The 21520-nt window shown below is 36.4% G+C and overlaps 1 protein-coding gene across 1 annotated transcript in view; it reads left to right on the forward strand.

Annotated features, from left to right (window-relative positions):
* KYNU (kynureninase) overlaps nucleotides 1–21520 on the forward strand; it is a gene marked incomplete at its 3' end in the record, with an annotated part of 118597 nt that overhangs the window by 56404 nt on the left and 40673 nt on the right. The window contains exons 8-9 of the mRNA XM_084254036.1: nucleotides 11250–11348; nucleotides 12095–12168. Coding sequence (XP_084110162.1) covers nucleotides 11250–11348; nucleotides 12095–12168 — 173 coding nt within the window. The remainder of the gene's footprint in view (nucleotides 1–11249; nucleotides 11349–12094; nucleotides 12169–21520) is intronic.

Here is a 21520-nt window from a genome sequence, read left to right on the forward strand (position 1 = left end):
AAATTCTGAGCTGTTTTTAAGATGTATTCATCAGATGTTTAATTTGAGCTTTTTGTTAAATGGACCACATGAGAAAGACTGATTAATTCTCAATAGGAGAAATTTGGATTTCACATGTTGTTTCAAGATTACAGATGTGGGAAAAGCAAGCCTCCCAGCTGTCAATCAGGACCTTTGCTTCTGCATCCACTCTCATCAAAGTCCTAGTCGATAATTATTGCTCCTGATCTAGTCTCACATAAACCCAGGATTCTCCAAATGAACTATTATGTGTAGGTTCTTCTATAGGTAATATGCATTTTACAAAATACTAACACTGTCTAAAGCCACCTTATATTTGTCAATATTCCATTTTATATGCTACAGAGGAAGACTGATCTATGGCCATGTGCTCATGCTCTGCACATACTTACTTATCTTTAAGTACATACCTATTTATACCAGTGAACTGATTAGTGTGTGTACATCAAGAGTAGATCTGGCTAATTTTATAGATCACTTATTGCATAAAAAACACAACTGTGTTTCTATTATATATAATCAGAATTACTTATAATGGTTACTTACTCTAAAAAAACCAAGATTTTTTTGGTAAATTTTTTTAGGTTTTTTTTTTTTTTTCAGTATCTGTTTCTACTCTGAAATATTAGGACAGAAGACTCCATTAAGTCATTAAATATTAAATGAGTTAAATTCAGTTTGAAAAATGACCTTAAGCTATTTTCCTATCTTGAGTATCTGAAATAAATCAAGCAATCTCTATTTTATGTGAGGTCATTGCCAGTTGGTAAAAGATTATAGAAGAAAACGGGGCTACTCAGTTTGTTCTGTTTTTCACTTAGGGCTTTGTATTCTTATAAGAATTTGAGAAGACAATCACTGTTTTTTCTGATTAAAAAACTCATATTTGCTTTTGTAAGCACATTGTTTGCTAGGTAGTAATATCTTTACATACAAGTCACATAATTCTTTACAGTCTCAAGATCATTTTGCCTTTCCTTTCTCCCAAATCCTTTATTCTTTCTCACCCAATAACTGTTAGCTCTGTCATGTACTTTCTTACCTGATACATTCCCCTTAAATTTCTTTAACAAATTGCTCCCACGTTCTTTGTCTCCTATTTTTTTGTATCTGGATTTGTCAATCTCATCAATATGTATAAGAAAGCCCAAATAAAAGGATGAATCTAGTTTCTGCAATGTTTCTCAGTACAAATATGAATAATAACAGGTCCTGTTGTGGCTCATTCTGTTTTAGGCATTTGACATGTAATATTTGCCATCTCCCCAGCAACCCTAATAGTAAGCTTTTCTATGGATCACTTGAGGGAACTGGATCTGAGAAAGAATAAGCAATTGCCCTCGTGACTTGGCCAGCCAGTAAAGGCTAGAATTGGAGTCAAGCTGTGGTTGGTACCAAAGCTTTCTTTATACGATATTATTGTCTTTTCTATATGTAAACTAACATAATAGCAAAGAGGGCTCAACATTTATAACAGTCAAAAAAATATATATGGCTCCCCTTTCCTGGGCATTTCCTTTCTTGGGAAGCTCTAAACTCTTTTGGGGATTCCAATGTCTTTGAGACCTGTGTCCTTTAGTTGATGTAATTGTCTCTTTAGTTCAGAATACTGAAATCTGTTCTTTTTCAAAGGCCCCAACATGTCAAAGATAGGAATCAGAAGTACTTGTCAAATAAGATCCTACTTAGTGCCAATATTCAAAAATTTTCCCATCCTAAAACCTCCATACTGCCCCTCACTGCTCTCTTTAAGAGAGGCCCCCAAGGTATTGAACCCACCATTTCAATCTGGTTGTTCTATCAGGTATTGACTCCTAGTCATGATGGCCCCATTGCTGTTGCAGTGGGCTTCCAGAGTTGTTTCTGGATACTCTCCCTCTAATAAAAGAGCTTGCAAATCATTATATGACTGAGAAACTAATCTACATGACCCTGGAGAGAATTTTAGCAGAAAGTTCCATGAAACCTCTAGCAGTGGTTGACTTGCAAAATACACTTAGGGAATTTCGTTGTTGCAATGTTTATTGACCCCTCACATTATGTCAGAGTATATCTTGAAGTGAAAGGAGATATAGAACAGAAATTAATGGGGAAAAAAGCCCCAACATCTCTGTCTTTAAAAAATTCAAAACCAGAGAGGGTACAAAGATATAAAAATAAAAAAAAAATATTTTGACTGTATTAAGTATTTGATAAAGGTGAAAATAAATTCATTAGTCTCAGAAAAAAATTATCCATATATGTATATACACATACACACACATGCATATATATATATATATGTATATATATATATATTAGAGTTACGCATGTTCTAATTCATTTTACATTATGGTGGTACAGTTGTGGCTACAATCACATACTGTAAATTGACTCAAGAGGAATATTCATATAGTGTCAGAGGTACTTTTCCATTCAAGTTCAGAGGCTATCAATTCCTCTAGGTATTCATATAACCAGAGATTATATATATAGCTCTGGTCTCAGATTCTTATTACCAGTGTTCTCCAAGGGTCTCTTGGCTAAATATGTGAGTCCCATTGCTAGACTCCTCTAGAACTTAAAGCGTAAACTGGGTTAAATATTAATTTCAAAAAAAAGATTAAGGCTCCCTTTCTATGACATAAATAGAATGCAAGAAGGCATTCAACAATGCGGTAGCTTGACTATCCTCTCCTGGGTAAAGTTTTACCACCCCCATTCTGGAATTCAGTTTTCCTTCCACATAAGTTCTTTGAATTGCTTATATCCATTTCCTTCTTTCCAATATCCCACCCCCTGATACCTTTACTTTTCAACAGGGTAGTTTCTTTAAGTTTTCCTTTAGTATAATTATAACTATAGGTTACTGCATTTTTTTTTTATACAAGAGCTGGGGTACAGGCCAGAGGTGTGGGAGGATGAGAGGATTACCAGAGACAGAGTGGGGAACAGAACAGGCAGATGGACCAAAAGCACTGTTGAGAGGAGCAGTGGGCGAGACAGGAGAGGTCTGCCATGCCATGTGGGTATCTCCCTGGCTGGCTGGGAATCAAACCTGCGCTGCAGAGGCTGTGGACAGCTTCACAGTGCTGCATGCAACCCACTGCACCACCAAGGAGGCCCTGGTTTCTGCAATTTTTGAAAATATAACTGTAAGGCTGGATCTAAGTATATAATAAAATCCTAATATAGCATGGTTCTAATCTGCACAGTTTAAAGGCACCAATTGTTAATTTAATGAATTCCTTGATTTTTATGAACACCTTTTCTCATGAATGAATCTCAATTCAAAATTATCTCTACTGGATTTCTTGTCTATTTAAAATTAAGTTCCTGGGCCTCCCTGGTGGCACAGGTGGTTGAGCACTGCATTGTGAAGCTGCCCGCAGCTTCTGCATCGCAGGTTCAATCCCTGATGGCCTGGGATAAACCCACATGGTGCAGCAGACCTCTCTTGTCTGGCCCGCTGCTCCCCTCAGCAGTGTATTTCGTCAGTCTGCTTGTTCTGTTCTCTGCTCTATCTCTGGTGAATCCTCTCACCCTTCCCACACATCTGGCCTGTACCCCCATTTTTGTATAAATAAATAAATCTTTAAAAAATAAATAAAATAAAATAAAATTAAGCTCCTGAAAACTCCAAATTATAGTTATGGCTCCCACACAGCCTAGAATCAGTCCACATGAGTGGCCCAGACCAAATGTTCACTTTGCAGGGTTTACTGTCATCTCTGTATATTCATATTGGCATAAATACCATCCATTAATAACACAAGGACAACAGAGGTGTTTTCTTAACCTATCATAGATTTAGGGGTAAGTGTGATTATTATCCTTCTATAGATACACTTGCATTTTGAAATAATATTTTTATAAAATATACTCCTGTAATTATTAGACTTTAATCTTAGAGTAATTCATTATAAGGTCTAGGGTAAAAGGCCTGCTCTCCTTTTTCCCCTTTTTTCTATTCCTGTTTGCTGCTGAACTTTGGAAGAACATTTAAATTGATTATCAGGTGGCTGACTTCTTGAAGGAACTATTGTATATATATATTTCTGCAATATATATGCTGATTAGTCTTTCTTTTCTGATCTCATATATTAACTATAAAAGTCTCAGGACTAAAATAAACTTGAGTAGCATTCAGCCTCTTCCCTACAGAAAATTTTAAGTTTTGATTCTGGTTGCCATGCCACTTGATTTCTGAAAAGGTTCCCTGGAGCTCCACTTGGACAATTGTGTCTTATCTCTTTTTATCTGTGTGTTTATTTTCACTTTGTATGGTTTCATGTTTTAATAGTGAAGAATGGCTATTGTCATAAAATGAGCTATAAAAAAGAATGAAAACTAAATATACCACTTCAAAAAATAGTATATAGCTGTATTAAATGATTTTTGGACAGAAATTTGTAATACATATAAATTATTGAATTGCAACTCAGAGTGAATATAAAAAATAAACAGTGCTCTTTTTGAAGACCATGAAAAATTTAAGCTGTTGGAAAGTAGGGGGTTCAGAATAAAATTTCATTCTGAAAAATTAGGTATTTAGAGACATAGTAGAGGCCCTTTGTATAGAGATCTTTACTCTTGTTTCTTTTTTTAAAAAAATATTTATTTACTTATGCATGTAAGAACTGGGTTGTAGGCCAGAGGTGTAGGGGGGTAAGAAGATTTGCCAGAGATACACTGGGGAGCAGAACAGGCAGATCAACTGAAATACACTGCCCAGGAGAGCAGTGGCGAAACAGGAGAGCTCTGCTATGCCATGTGGATTAGCCTTCTGGCCAGGGATTGTACTTATGCTACAGTGGCTGAGATAGCTTCATAGTGCTGAGAATTAACCCCTTGCACCACCAGGGAGGCCTTCTGTATTTTATTTTTTAAGTAGTACTGCCCAATACATAGCACTGTAGCCCTTTGGTTATTTTCTACTGCTTTTTTATAAAAACTGGAATGAAATTTAGAACACATAAAGACCTGGTTGGTATAGTTGAGAGGTGCAACTGCCACAAACATCCATAGACGGTCACACTCCATGAGAGTGCTGACCTTTAAAGGACAGATGGACACCTATAATTTATCCATCACGATCCTAATGCCATAGCCAAAGACATCCACTGGAGTCTGAACCTGCACTGAACAAGGAATGTGCAGAGGCTGGTATGTATGAATGGCCACAAGCTAGCTGGCAGGCGGTCCTTATTCAGTGCACCTACCAGGGGCCATGGGGACTGCAACTCTGGATAGTAACTCAAGTGGCTACATTCAAGTGACTCAGGACAAAGTCTATTACCTACCTTAACTATTATGATTTTATCAATTGTGTGAGCATAGCAATGCATTTGAGAAGACTATCAGTTATGTGGATTGTTACAAATGTGTAATTAACATTTTCCACACTTAACCTGTTACTTACCGATAGTCTACATGATTTACAGGATTTTTATTTTGATGAAGAAGTTGCAAATTAATAACATCAATCCAAAAATCAAACTATTACATAACAAATAAAGTTATCAGAAATTTAATGCTACTGGGACACAAACCTAAGAGGTACAATTTCATTTTTCATTGTTAGCTCCTTTCCTGGAAATCCCAGCAGAAACCCTCTGTATCAAATTATTTCACTGGTTAGAAAAATATTTAAAGTTGTGTTAATGAAGATGGCAAGGACAAAAGCTTTGGATTTTCCTTGTTTCATAGAGAGGGATTTTGCTCATATTTCCCCATTAATTGTCCAAGAAACTTCATCTTAAAGATAACAAGTCTGAATATATAATATATACAATAAAACTGCAACAGATATATAGAACCTCAAGTAATATTAAAAATTTTAACATCATTTTGGAGAATATGTGTTGATAATTATATAATTTTTATTATTTGTTCTTTTATTTGAGTTTATATTGTATAAAAGTAGAAGATGGTAAAATTAAGAAACTGCTACATGAGCAAATGTGCTAACAAGTAGGAAGATGAGAGCAGGGGAGGGTTGGGCAAGGAATCTTCCCATTGAAGTTCTCTTGTGGTCAGAATCTGAGCTATCAGCCAATGAGGAGGGAAATAATACCCCAGAGAAAGGGATAGTTAGAGAAAATAGAGGGAGGGAGATATGGGGTACCTGAGGCAGGAAAGCTAGAAAGTATCAGATCATAAATGTCTTTATAAGTCACACCAGGTAACGTGAATTACATTCTGAAGTTAATGGAGAGTCTGATAATCAAATGTGAGATTTACAAAGTTCATTGGAGGAAGGCAGGCTGAAGTATTTTGAATGTTTCAAGATGACTTCAGTAGTCTGAAACTGACTATAAAGCAAAGTGATCCAGTGGCTGAACACTGTTATGCTTCTATGTGGTTGTATCAATGTAAGTGAGAGCTCCTATGGGTAATTTTAATATAACTGTTGAAAAATGTTTGATTTCTATTTTTAAAAAGGAATAAAGTAGACTCTCAATTGTGGAGTGAATATTTTCACTTACTCATAACATTGCACCTATTCTTAGCAGTAAAATAATGAGCATATTAACTGGATGGCTTTGGAGAAGTTTAGAATTATTAGTTTTTTCTTTATTTTTAAGATGCTGCCATCTAGTGAAATTCTTGTGAAATTGCTTTGGAGTGATCTCATTCATCTGTATCCTCTGGTCCTTTCCTCAAACAGTTAGATTTAAATAATTTATGTGTTTGCCATCCGTGGGGAAAAAACTGTACAGGCATTAAGGAATTTTGTAGAAGCTGCAAGCTTTGTGTTTTTTTTTTTTTTGTAATGTAATGCTGTAGATGTGACCACAGGGTTTTTAATAACAGGATAAGGTAGATGAGGTTTCATGGATTTTTCATTGTACCATTCTTTATAAATAATTGATAATAAAATAGAGGTGCTGTCTTTTCTATTCCTTGAGTTTTTTGGGTTTTTTTTTTTTTTTAGATTTATTTATTTATTTATACAAGCAGTGGGTACAATCAGAAGCACGGGAGGGTAAGAGAATTCACCAGAGCCAGAGGGGATAGCAGAGCAGGCAGACTGACGAAGTACACTGCTGAGGGGAGCAGCGGGTGGCAGGAGAGGTCTGCGCTCCATGTGGGACCCTCGCCTGGCAGCTGGGGATCGAACCGGCGCTGCAGAGGTTGCGGACAGCTTCACCACCCAGCGCTCAACCTCTGCGCTACCGGGGAGGCCCCTATTCCTTGAGTTTTCTTTGAAAACTTGAGTTGTAAAGATTGCTTCATAGGGAAAAAATATTGCTTTAATTGGAAATGTCATCCATAAAGGAGAGTTTAAAATTCAGAACTTTTGTTTTTCCCAAGTAGAAATTAAATATTAAATATCTATCTTAAAATACAGACTATGTGTGTGTCAACTAAACATACGCATTGGTTTGCAAACCCAGGTTTTGATAACCTCTAAATCTTGGTAAAGAAATTGTACTTCTTTCCTATCACATTTATATTAGCATGGAATATCTGTCATATTCTTATGTCATTAAGAAATATGTTAGGGCCTCCCTGGTGGTGCAGGCGATTAAGCACTGCACTGTGAAGATGTCTGCAGCCTCTGCAGCATGGGTTCCATCCCAGCAGGCCGGCGAAAATCCCACATGGCGCCGCAGACCTCTCTTGTCTCACCCGCTGCTCCCCTTAGCAGTGTATTTCGTCAGTCTGCCTGTTCTGTTCCCCGCTCTGTCTCTGGTGAATCCTCTCACCCTCTCACACATCTGACCTGTACCCTGGTTCTTGTATAAATAAGTAATTCTAAAAAAAGTAAATATGTTAAAAATGCCTTACTCTCACCCCCCCAAAAAAAAGTTATGTAATACAAGTAAGAAACTTTTCTTTTATGAAATGCTAATTTTGGTCACATTATGAGTAAGGTTTCTAATTAACTGGTTCCAACATTTTGAGTTTTCTTTATGGAAACTAAAACTATGGGATAGTGCTTACCAAGTCTTTTTGCTAACAAGTGAGAGAGGAAATATTTTAACTTTGTCCTTTATAATGTCTGTGTTGCAGTTATTCAGTTCTGTTGGCAAAATCAGCATAGATAACATTTTTTTTAAAGATATATCTATTTATTTATACAAGCACTAGGTTACAGTCAGAAGCGGGGAGGGTGAGAGAATTCACCAGAGCCAGAAACAGAACAGGCAGAGTGATGAAATACATAGCTGAGGGGAGCAGGGGGCGGCAGGAGAGGTCTGAGCGCCATGTGGGCCTTGCTGGCGGCCCGGGATCGATCTGGCGCTGCAGAGGCTGTGGGCAGCTTCGCAGCACAGCGCTCAACCGCTGTGCCACCAGGGGAGGCCCAGCATAGATAACTTTTAAATAAATGAAACTGATTCTGTTAAAAAATATAACTATTTATAAAAAGAGGTCATAGTTTGTCTCCTATTCTAGGAAAAGTACCTGTAATAGCAAGTTGATGTTTTTTATTCTTGAGAGATATAATAATGATCTAAAATTGGTCCTTCTGCAATCATTTACTTCATAAACTTCAGTTCATAGATGAATTTCTTCAAAGTTGAAGGAAATCTAATGTTTTGATAATATAATTATTATAGGAGCACTAGTAAGCAGGCAGTGGAACTCAGGGGTTAAATGTCTCTACAAAGTGAACTATCACCACTGTTTTACTGTTTTTAATGATCAATTTTTTTTTAATTTATTTGTTTGATTATTTATTTATTTTTAATTCATGTTCATGTACAAAGGTGACTTACTAGAGAAAGATCACTATATTTTCTAGGCAAAACTTTTAACAATTTGATTTATGGAAAACTAAATCACTGATCATGAATCATTAAATTAAAAAGTTAATACTGGAGTACAATTTGGATAACATGCATTCGCTATTCCAGGTTGTCTTTTTGGGAACATATTGGAAGCACAGGCTGAGTTACTACTCTAAAACAGTGTGAATTCTACAGTGTGATGCACAAAAATAACTTGAAATTTGATAACAAATAAATAACACAGAATTGAGTCAGATATTTACAAACCTGTTGTGTCAAGTCAATGTAGAGATTGAACACAGGTGGAGTCAAAGTTAACTTTAAAAATGTCAGCCAAACAACATCATTTTTATGGCTCAATATATCAGTTGATCCAAGCAGGATTTCATCATTAGTGTCTTGCTAGTCTTAGCTGAGATTACTCAAGCATCTGTGGCCAACTAAAAGTACGTGGGGCGAAAAGCTGAGGCAGACTGAGCTCGGTAAGGTGCCTCTGATCATTTCTTTCAACTTCTCTTTTCCTGGACCAATAGATCAGTGCAAGCAAGACCTCACAGAGATGGTAGAGAGTAGGAGAGAGCGGATATTAAACAAGACAAAGGAGAATCACTAATGCAATTTACCATTGTGTATATGGACATTGATGTTAATTAAATCAGTCAAATTTAGTCAATTTGATGAAATTACATAAGGGCATGATGTAAGATTAAGTGATCAACTGAAAACTTTTATTAACTCTTTCAGATTGAGAGCATATACCAATGCAACAGTCCTCAAACTTTCTAGTAATGGAAACCTTTTACAATTTAGAAAACCATTGATGACCTCAAAGAGATGTTTTGGTATTGTATTTACCTTTACTGTGTTAGCTGTTAAAATAGTAATTTACTATAAATTTATTTTTGAATAGTAATAAAGACTCATTAAATAATCAAATAATTAATATTGCTAGAGAAACAAAATATATGTTTTTAAATCAAAAGAAGATGTTTTATATTAGATAAATTTCTTGATTGTTTGTCTTAGAGGACAGTTTTTTTACACATGCTTCTTCATTCACTCTCTTGATTATTTTTACCTTGGTGAAACATATATAAATAGATCAATCCTTATGCAGATATGTAGAATTGGTTTGACTGTCCTTAGAGTTACTTGTGGACTCTTTGATACGCCACCAGAATTTGACAAGTGAGAAATTCTTGGAACTTGTGGTGTGGAGTTGAAACAAAGTCTTTGAACTTTCTATAGGTGGTTACATTAAAATCCACTGGATGGTTTTGCATTTTTAATAGGTCTTTTATTCATCCATGATATGTAAAATAAACATTAAACATTTGAAAAATATTGGTCCACTGAGTTAACTGTGTTTCACAAATATGTGTATGTTTCATCATATATTATATAAAAGCTTTTACATGACCATTAATTTTAACAGATACATCTTTAAATATTGGAAAGTGGTCATACTCATGGTAGGTACATTTTTCTAAATTTATAATTTCTTTCAGAAGCTACGTTTTATTGGCAAGAGATACTGAGTCCTTTTCCTTGAATGAAAGATTCCTTTCATTTCTCTTTAAAATAAAAGCCTGTCAAACATCCAGTTATGAATTATTATTGTTTGTCTATCAGTTGTTCTTTCATGAAACAGTGGTTCTCCATGAAATGAAAGTGGCTAGTTCAGCTTGCAACTCAAATAATTGCACAAATGCATTCCTTTGAGACACCATGCTACCTCAGTATGTGACCAGATCTTTTATGCACATTTCTCACATGAAACCTTATTAAGTTATCTTAATGCCTAAATTAAAGTATTGAGATTTTTTTTAAGATTGATGTATTTATGCATACAAGATCTGGGGTACAGTCCAGAAGTGCAGGGGTGAGAGGCTTCACCAGAGACAGACTGGGGAACAGACAGGCTGATTGACTGAAATACATTGTTGAGGGGAACAGCAGGCAAGACAGGAGAGGTCTGCTGCGCCATGTGGGCAGCTCCCTGGCTGGCAGGGGATCAAACTCATAGCTGCAGAGCTGTGGATTGCTTCATAGTACTGTGTTTAACGCCTTGTGCCACCAGGGAGGCCCTAAAACATTGCAATTTAACACAAATTTATTGCTTTTGCGTTTTTGTACAGAAAAAATTTAAATGACATCAACATTTTATTTTTTCCTGTGTCTGAATGACTTTGACATGCAGTTACTACTATTGGTGCCACTGCATTGATTCGTGCTAAAGTGCCAGAAGCTTTACTTGTCACTGCTTTTGCATTATCAGTGCAAATGCTAGCCCAATGAAGAAGACAAAGAATGTCTTAGTGTCGTGAAATTGTTTTGACTTGAATTTATTTTGATCTAGGAGTGCCCAGAGTTTTATGGTTCATGCTTAGAACCATTGCACCAAAGGGTATTGATGGTGTAAGAATTTATCAAAGATTTTCTAAAAGATATTTGTACTTACTTTTCTACTTATTAAGCAAATTGAAAATTAGTTATTATATTCTTCCTCAGGGTTGTTTTGTTGGCTTTGATCTAGCACATGCAGTTGGAAATGTTGAACTCCACTTACACGACTGGGGAGTTGATTTTGCATGCTGGTGCTCCTACAAGGTATGAACTAGTTTATATATACACACAAGCTTTTATATTCCACGTGACATTAATCTTATTAAAAAACAAGATTGATGGTACATTTTAACTTTTGAATTACTTTCTCCATTCCTCCATTGCTGTATTTTCTAATTTACACCAATAGTAGAGACATATGATAGAACAGTCTGTTAAATGATTAAATTCTGTAATTTCCAGTCATTATAAAAATTTATTTCTTCATACCTAGACTGCTGTGAAAAATCAGGAGTTTCTAGAAAAAATGTCTCACACTTAGAAGTTAATTGAAATTTATTAGGATCTTAGATTTTTGTCACTATATTGTGAAATTTCTATACATGTAAAGTTAATTCTTATAGAATCAAATTTGCATTGACATTTGAAGATAATTTAATTGACAGGGAGCATGGAAACAAAATTTCTAATTTTAATTAATACAGATGTTTTAAAATATACTTTTATTGTGCTTTAAGTTTTTGCTGATACATATTTGAATGAGCAGCGGAACTGTTACATAGTAGTTGTAAAATTTGGCCAAAAATGTAAATAGCCCATTTATTCTCACTTAATTATGTTATTTTTCATTTGTTTTTCTTTGAACAGGATAGCCCAAGAGTCTGTTATATTGTAAAAACTTTAAAACTGGCCAAAAGTTGACTTTATTAGAAAATCAAGTGATTTTACTGCTTACTTTTGTAAGCATACATACTCAGAAACGCATATAAATTAATTTATTTTTAATCTAGTATCTAAATTCAGGAGCAGGAGGTCTTGCTGGTGCCTTTGTCCATGAAAAGCATGTCCATACGATTAAACCTGCGTGAGTACACACTTCATATTCTTCTTTGGTGATGAATCAGTTAATTTGCATTAAGATATGGTAAATTTACATGAGTTCTTTAAGATAATATCCAATAAGAAACTGAATTGATTATAATTATTTTACTACTCTATTAATAATGATGTGCTTTATGAGAAATAAATGCTTTTTAAAGAGTTCAATTGACTGAACAAGAAATTTAATCACAAACAGGGACGCTTCAATGCCGAAAATGAGTCACTGTAATCATGTTGAGCAGATGGTTTAATGCAAAGAGACTACTTTTTTTTTTTCAAAAATTAGACTTTAGAAAATTTCAGATTCCTTGCATTGATGAATAAATCAAAGGCAACCAGAGCGGTGCCTAATGGAGCCTTAAATGTGGTATGTTATTATTAAAATTACATCTACCTTTAAAGCTAGAAACATTATATGATGGTCTTGTAAGGAATATCTTCTGTCCTAAAAGATTTTATAATCCATGAAAACTGAAGCAGCTGAACACTGAACAACAGACTGACTACATAAAAAGCAATACTTTTCTCTTTTGTATAACTCTCTTCATTTTCCCCAGCAAGTATAAATGCAAATGTGATACACCAACAAATTACACATTTTTATTTGACTGGGGAACTCGAGTGTTTCTTTTATTTTTATCTGGTGTGGAGATAATGAAATAATATTTTTGGAAAAAAACTTTTCATACTTGTATGGGAGTATGAGTGAGGAGGAGACTGTCTAGACTTCTAATAGGTAATATAATAATATTTGATTGGTTTTCTGAATCCTAGCCACTGGATGAGTAGTATAATCTTTATAAGAATTGAAGCTGAGATAGTAATAAACCTTGAGGCTAGAAATTTGAGTTGATTTTCTATAGCTCATTTAATCACATCTAAATTTTTTTCAAGATTCTAAAATTTTAAAATTAAATAGAACATTTTCTTTTGACAAGTATTTTATTAGGCAGACATCCATCTCAAATATAATGTCAGGACATTAGATATCCTTATGTACCTGCAGAGTATCTGCCCAAATACTCTGAAAAGTATATAGAGTATATATTGTATTATAAGAATGCCATACATAACTTAAAAGGTCTCTTTTCATTTTTAGCAGAGCCCAGTGACAACATTTTACTCAGCAAAATTGTTTTCCATATATCACTTGCTTTTGTGTTAGCACTCACCACCCTGGCCGTATATCACACTTATTTAAATTGTAATAGAGGATTGAATGTATCTTATCAACCCACAGGACAAGCCAGTGGGTGCAGGGATGTGTGTGGGAAGTGATAAGAAATTTACACAAACCAGAAAATTAAAGTGTTAGGATGCTATGATCTTGCACAAAGGTCTACTGTGTTCGGTATTTCTCTCATCATTATTTGTCCTTCATGGATGATGAGCAACAGAGAGATAGCGAAGGGGTTGAAGTGTCCTCACAGGTGCCTCATCATGTAGGCTCCAGGCATACTACTGACACTATATATAGGGAGTAAGTTTATGCCCAGGAGAAAGACTTTCTATGCCAACCAGATTCACAGTCCAGCTTGATCACTTCTTTGCTGGCCCATAACCTGAAGACTGTTCCTTGACGTCTCAGTCACCTAGTCTATAAGTACAGATAGTATGAACATCTATCTCACAGGCAATCATTGTGAAAATAAAATGGGGTGATGTCTGTAAATCACTGTGTACCATCACTTAAGCATCATGTGAGCAGTACAAATACACAGTGCACATTCCTGGGTCATAGTGAATCTGCTTGTTAACTTGTAATTTTTGCATAGTAAAGATCATTTCTTTCAAGTAGAAAACAGAGCCCCGAAAGTTAGGGTTTGTGATCATTATGACATTGATTTTGTATCTGTCACCAAGTTGGTTTCAGCAGACCTTTAACAGACTGTACCCATTTCTGGAATTCCCACTTGTATGAACCTTACCATCTAAAAGGTTCCTTCACAAAATAATGGGTTAAATGAGTTATTTTTTGTGTGTTCATTCCATATTTGCGTGAGAGTGATGCTTTTAATCCTTTTGTACTTTATTAAATACTGAACTTTAACTTTCTGGCTTTGGAGACTGACAGGAGTCAAATCAGCCTTGACTTCATGAAGGTTTTCTTTCAGACAAGCCTGGTTGTTGTTGTTTGATTGCTTTAAAAACTTCTTTTTATATGTTGTCATGGTGACTAATCCAAGGTGCCTACTTTTACCTAGTGGAATGTAGCTGCTATTGATGTAACCTTTACAAAGGAGACTTTTTTGCTTAAAAAAGAGTGACATCTAGTGGCTAAATGTGTTATTTCAAATATGTAAAAGCCATGTATTTACTTTCTAAGTCCTACCTGTTCACTCTTTATCAACTATTTTAAAGGTATATATATATATATATATATATATATATAATTTTTTTCTTTAATATCATTTTACCTTATACTTATAGTGCAATTAATATGTCAGATCCCTTGATAAAGAGGACAAACAAGATGAAGGTGGCAGTGAAGGTAGGGGCATTCAAGGTGGTTGATTAAACAGAATAGTAACCTTCATCTAGACTGGGAAAGAAGGGCATTATGGGAACTCAAGGATCACCTGGTGTAGACAGTGGATTCCAATATTCACTTTTAATATTAGGCGTGCATTTTTTTTCAAATTTTTTTTTTTAAGATTTATTTATGTATACGAGAACCGGGGGACAGGCCAGATTCACGGGAGAGTGAGAGGATTCACCAGAGACAGAGTAGGGAACAGAACAGGCAGACTGATGAAATACACTGCTGAGGGGATCAGCGGGCGAGACAGGAGAGGTCTTGCTGTGACATGTGGGATTCTCGCTGGCCAGCCGGGATCGAACCCATGCTGCAAAGGCTGACGACAGCTTCACAGTGCGGTGCTCAACCGTCTACGCCACAGGGAGGCCCTAGGCATGTAATGTTGAGGTAACTTTTATTTGTTATTTCATGAGCAACTGGTTAATTACATTTGTTTGGAGGAATTCAATTCCCTTTTTTGTTTAAATTGGCATTTTGGCCATTGTTCAAAACTGATGACCTAAGGCTTTTCTAAGAGACTTTTGCTAATAAAGAGAGTGAGCAGAAGCCAGAGTCAATCCATTGCATTAAGCATTATAACTCACGCTGTTATTCTCAACTAGAATTTGACCTTTACTGGGTTTATCATCACATTTTCTCATTTCCATTGTCATATTCAAAACCTTGTCAGTAGCTAAAAATTATACCAAATTAGGACTGGTTATGAATGTCATTTTATGTTTGTTTGTTTTTTTTTTTTTTTCTCTCAGGGCTGACTTCCATTCAGTCTACAGAGTTAATAATCAGTACTCTGAGATATGAGGGAATACAGTTTTAATTGCAAGAATTTGACAATCACAAATGCTATCACTAAAAATGTACTTAAATGCCTTGAATGCTCCTTTTTTAACTTTATAAATATTGATTTTCCTAGCATGATTTTGAACATGATTTTAGGTGATTCACAGATACCTAAAGCCCTTACTGAGATACCTCAACAAGTTTCTTCTGTTAGAGCCTAGAGATTTCAGTTCAAGACCACTACCCCTGACTTTTAGAGAGACATTGTAACATAAATACAAGGAGTAGTTCATATGAGCTCTTTTTTTTTTTTTTAAGATTTATTTTTATTTATTTATACAAGCACTGGGTACAGTCAGAAGCGCGGGAGGGTGAGAGAATTCACCAGAGCCAGAGTGGGGAGCAGAGCAGGCAGAAGGACCGAAGTACACTGCTGAGGGGAGCAGCGGGCGGCAGGAGAGGTCTGCGCGCCATGTGGGACACTCCTCCGGTGGCCGGGGAGCAGCCGGGGATCGAACCGGCACTGCAGAGGCTGCGGGCAGCTTCACAACCCAGCGCTCAACTGCTGCGCCACTGGGGAGGCCCTCATATGAGCTCTTAAAGTTCCTCCTATCACTTAACTTTTTTTAACCTGTCTAGTAAGATAAATCCTGTAAAACTGTTATTTCTTACTTTCCACTCTGGCATAACAAATGCTTCCATATATTAGACATTTTGAAATGTGAGTTTTGTTACCAGCCAGCAGTAGTGGCTTCTTGAATGCCTCATGCAAGATTGAAGTGAGGTCTCTTACTACAGCAGTCTCTTACTACATCCTGAGATTTATTGAAACAATAGAGTAACAAAAAACTCCAGGGAGACCTTAAGGGTTAGTGCCTTCACTGAAGACAATAGCTTGTCCTTTATGTAGGCCTCAAGGAGTAACACAAGGGGTGACATTATTCTATGTGGGGGGAAGGGGAGAGCTATTGGAGCAGCCTGGCAAGGCCTCAGTAGGAAAACATGCTTCTTCAAGCATTGCATGTTCAGAAAATGGAGGGCAAATCCTGCCCAGAGACAAGAGATTTTAGCATTATATTGAACACAAGATCAAAGTAAGTTCAGGCTTATTTTCAAGATGCATAGGCCAGCAACTGCGTCCAATCAATTGTTCTACTTCGTAGTCACTGCACTGTCATGTTAACTCATGACCAAAGGACACCAAGGGACCCCAAAATTTGCATGCTCTAAAGGCATCTGACCACCCATGTGCAAACAGGCAGAGAAGACTTGTGATGTGAAAGAACTGTAATAAAATTGATAAAAATGGAAAGAGAAGAGGAAAGAAGATGAGGGAATAAGAAAGGATATTTCGAATAAAATACCCTAAATTATCTATCACCTTATGGGCAAATGCCCAGTCAGTGTTTGCCTGAGACGGGGCCTCTGGGTCCTGAAAGTTTGCTACAGGTCTGAAGGTACCTTCTGGCAGAAAACAATAGGAAGGGGGTTAAAGGGGCCAGTAAGTTGGGACAAAAGGAGAAAAATCAGAGAACAAAGCAAGATAATTGTGGCCATTGTCAGCCTCCTATGTCTCTCATAGGCGTGTCTCTTTCAAGTGTCACTACATGGTTCTCCATGTGTTTCCTTCCATGTCTTCAGCAACACAAGGCTGCCTCTCTTTTGTCTCCCTGAGTCACCTTCCATGTTGCACAGCTTCACCTGACAGCTCAGTGCCACCTTTAGTTAAGTGAGGACAGGGAAGATGGTGTCTCCTTTATGGAGATGTCTCTGAACACTGAGACAACCAGCTAAAACAAAGAAGTTACTAAGGATAAAGAGGTAAGTAATGATATGTAGTGAAGCTTTATGAAATTATTTATCAGCACTATTGTTAGTGATCGTGTTTCCAAGACAACACACAAAGGGGAAGAAACAAACACATCCAGAAAGTCCATCAGTTTCCCCTGATATGTATCTTATATATCTATATGTCTACATATATGTGTGTGTGCACATATAGATAGGTGTATATACGTATATGTTCGTGTGTGTGTATGTAAACTTTTCTGAGTAGCCCAGAATGTGATGTACTGATAATTTTGATAAATATGTTAGAATTTTGAATTAGCCAACATATTCCTATAATCAGCTAAAAGGTGTTTGATTGAAAGCTTTAAATAGAGGTGACATTTTTAAGGCTTTATTAAGGGCTGAGTCATCTCCCTTATTGTACCAAGTATTTACAGGTTGAAAAGAACCAAAGAGACTGACTTTAGTGCATACTTAAGGCATATTTTAGAGCTCAGAAATGCAGGTTGCTATTATTGCTGTTAGGCAACTTAATAAAAGACATATCAAAATACTTAAGTCAAAGAAAGGTTAAACATATTAAGAAAGGGCCTCCCTGGTGGTGCAGGTGGTTGAACGCTGCATTGTGATGCTGTCCGTAGCCCCTGCTGCGCTGGTTCGATCCCGGCTGGCCGGCGAGGGTCCCACATGGTGCACCAGACCTCTCCTGTCTCACACACTGCTCCCCTCAGTGGTGTGTTTCGTCAGTCTGCCTGTTCTGTTCCCCAGTCTGTCTCTGGTGAGTCCTCTCACCCTCCTGTCCATCTGCCTGTACCCCAGTTCTTGTATGAATCGATAAATCTTCAAAAAAAAATCAAGAAAATTCAGGAAATGACTTACAAAGAGTGAGACAGACAAAGACAAGCATGGAATGATTTTACTCATGTTGTATAGAAAAAAACAAAACAAATACATAAACTAAATAAAACCAAGAAAAACAACAACAACTTTTTAGACTTCAAGACCCAATTAGTAGTTACCAGGAGAATGGAAGGAGGACAGTGGTTTAATCAGGTTAAAAAAGGTTAGTGGTATGAAGGATGGAATTAGACTTTTAGTGGTGACCTTAATGTAGTATATATAGATGTTGTTCTGTAACAATATACTCATGAAACCTATATATCAGTATAATATGAAACCTATATGCAAATTAAGAAAGAAATTTTTTACATGTGTATGTATTGGTATATGTATTGTTATAACATGAAACCTATATATTGCTACTGCAATGCAAATTAAGAAAGAAAACTTTGTTTTTCTTTTTTTTAAATAAATTTTATTTTTATATTCCCCATACAATTGCAACCCCCTTATTTTGACCCAATCCCTCCCCTCCCCGTCCCCACCCCCCATAGAGTGTCTCTGGTTCATAGTTTTTGTTGATTTTGATTTTCACTTTCTTACAGTTATTCATTTTCCTGGTCCCTTATTTAAGTTTTCTAGATTCCTGCTATGAGTGAGACCATCGGTATTTTTCTTTTTCTAAGAAAGAAAACTTTAAAGTGTATACGCTTATGCCATGCTTATCTCAATTGATCTCAAGAATGTGATCTGGGGAGTTCGTCTTTTGTATATCTGTTCTGAGGAACGAAGGCAATATATTTGACTGTATATACTTCTATTGGCAATGGTGGAGAATGCCATAGCTTATGTGTAATTTGAACCATGTTTTAGTTTCTCAGTGATCCTTTCTTACTAATTGTCATATCCTTGTCTAGAACCTGTGTACATTTTTCTTGTTAGAGACTGAGAGAATATGAAAGAATAGGCAGTAGCAAGGTGTATGAATTCACAGAACTCCAAATGCTTTCGAACAGGATAAGTCATACCAATAGATACCACAATGAGAATTTTTACAGAATCCCTAGTTGAAATGTGACCTAGCCCCCCTAGGGCATCTGCTCTAGTTTTTTAGCCTAGTTCTGGGGCTAAGTGCTTAATGTTTTTATTTATTTTTTATATTTTCTTACATAGTTTACAGGTTGACCTATATTTGACTTCTCTCCTCAGGTGTAGTCCCCATAATTCCACCCATACCACAGTACCCGTGAACCATCTCCACAGTCCCTTGTGCTCTCCCCTCCCCTATAGTGAACCCTCCCCTGTCCCTGCTCTATACCTCTATGGTTTGCCTGCAAGTTTCTCCTGACCTTTCTTCAGTTTCCCTATATTGCACCTATAAGTGAAACCATCCAGTATTTTTTTCCTCCCGACTTTGTTTAGCGTAATCCCTTCCAGCTCCATCCATGTTGCTGCAAATAGCATAAGTCTATCTTTTTTTTTTTAAGTCTATCTTTTTAAATCACAGAGTAGTATTCCATTGTGTATAATATTAGCATGGATGATTTCTGAGCCACATGACTTCTCAACCATAATAGATATCTCTGGCAACCCTTTTTGTCTTTAATGTTTACCTCTACCCCCCTAAGTTTTCAATGCACCCTTTTCTCTTCTGCTCAAATATATACAAGTAGCCTTCATCTATTTTTCATTGATTCCCTCAATGCTTCAACACCATCCTCTTGCCTAGGAGTATCATGCAAAATCATGATTTCAACTATATGCATATGTACAACATACCAATTTGCTTTTCCAGCTTTACTGCTCATTTTATAGCCTTTATTTTCATCTAATTGCAAATTTTAAGAATATCTGATTATCAAAGCAAAAGTTAGACTATGTGCCACAAAGCAACTTCTTAATAACTGCTAAGTGAAATATCAGACAGAATTCCTAACTGCTAAGTGAAATATCAGACAGAATTCCACAAGAGCAGTAGGAGGACTGGAGACTTTAACTCAGTCCCCAAAATACGTGGTAATGCTTGAAAGCAAAAATTGTCATAATAGGAAATGTCATTAATGAACTACCCACTACTAAAATGTGTCTTTACCTGAACACTTTTTATCAATTAGTATTAGCCTCTTCCTCTAAATTATGAAAATTCATGTTTTTTTTTTAAAGATTTATTTATGTATGCATACAAGAACTAGGGTACAGGCCAGAGGTGTGGAAGGTGAGAGGATTCACCAGAGAAAGAGTGGGGAACAGAACAGGCAGACTGACTGAAATACACTGCAGAGGGGAGCAGCAGGTGAGTCAGGAGAGGTCTGCTGCGCCGTGTGCCTTGCTCCCTGGCCAGCCAGGGATCCAACTTGTGCTGCAGATTGCGGACAGCTTCATAGTGCTTTGCTTAACCCCTTGCACCACCAGTGAGGCCCAAAAATTCATGATCTCTTACTGATTATAGAATGTTATAAGACATCAAAATGAAAACATGATAAAGGTGGATTATAAAGAAAAAATTTCCAAGATTTGGGAATCTGTGATGCAAGTGACATCGAAGAACTGCTGAATCACAATATCATGGACAATGAGAATCTGTCAGAGTTAGAGTAGGCAAAAGATGATGTAGAAGAAATTAGACATAGTACTTCAGAAATAAATTACTTGAATAGTAAGGCAAAAGAAAAATACCGGATGGTCTCACTCATAGCAGGAATCTAGAAAACTTAAATAAGGGATCAGGAAAAAGAATAACTATAAGAAAGTGAAAATCAAAATCAACAAAAACTATGAACCAGAGACACTTTTTGGGGGGTGGGGGCCGGGAGGGGAGGGATTGGGGTCAGAATGGGGCATGTGCAGTTGTATGGGGGAATATAAAAATAAAATTTATAAAAAAAAAAAAATTTGTAGAAGAGGTTATCTCCATGGTAATGTTGAACAAATCACATAGAATATAGAAGAGAGTATATGTTACTTCCATAGCATTTGCAAAATACACCAAAAAAAAAATAAATAAACACTTGATTATTTTTTTAACTTTGTTTTTTTAAAGATTTATTTATATATGCATACAAGAACTGGGGTACAGGCCAGAAGTATGGGGGGGTGAGAGGATTCACCAAAGACAGAGTGGGGAATGGAACAGGCAAGATTGAAATACACTGCTGAGGGGAGCAGCGGGCAAGTCAGGAGAGGTCTGCTGCCCCATGTGAGTAGCTCCCTGGCTGGCCAGGGATTGAACTCCTGCTGCTGTGGCTGCGGACAGTTTCATAGGTTACGTCTTAACCCATTGAGCCACCAGGAAGGCCATTGATTATTAATATTTAAATAATTAAAAATGTTATTTTTCAAGAGCATCTCAATCAAATATCATATTTTTTCTTCATTAGTTAACTTA

This window comes from Talpa europaea (genome assembly GCF_964194135.1).
Source record: "Talpa europaea genome assembly, chromosome: 1".
NCBI classification, from domain to species: Eukaryota; Metazoa; Chordata; class Mammalia; order Eulipotyphla; family Talpidae; genus Talpa; species Talpa europaea.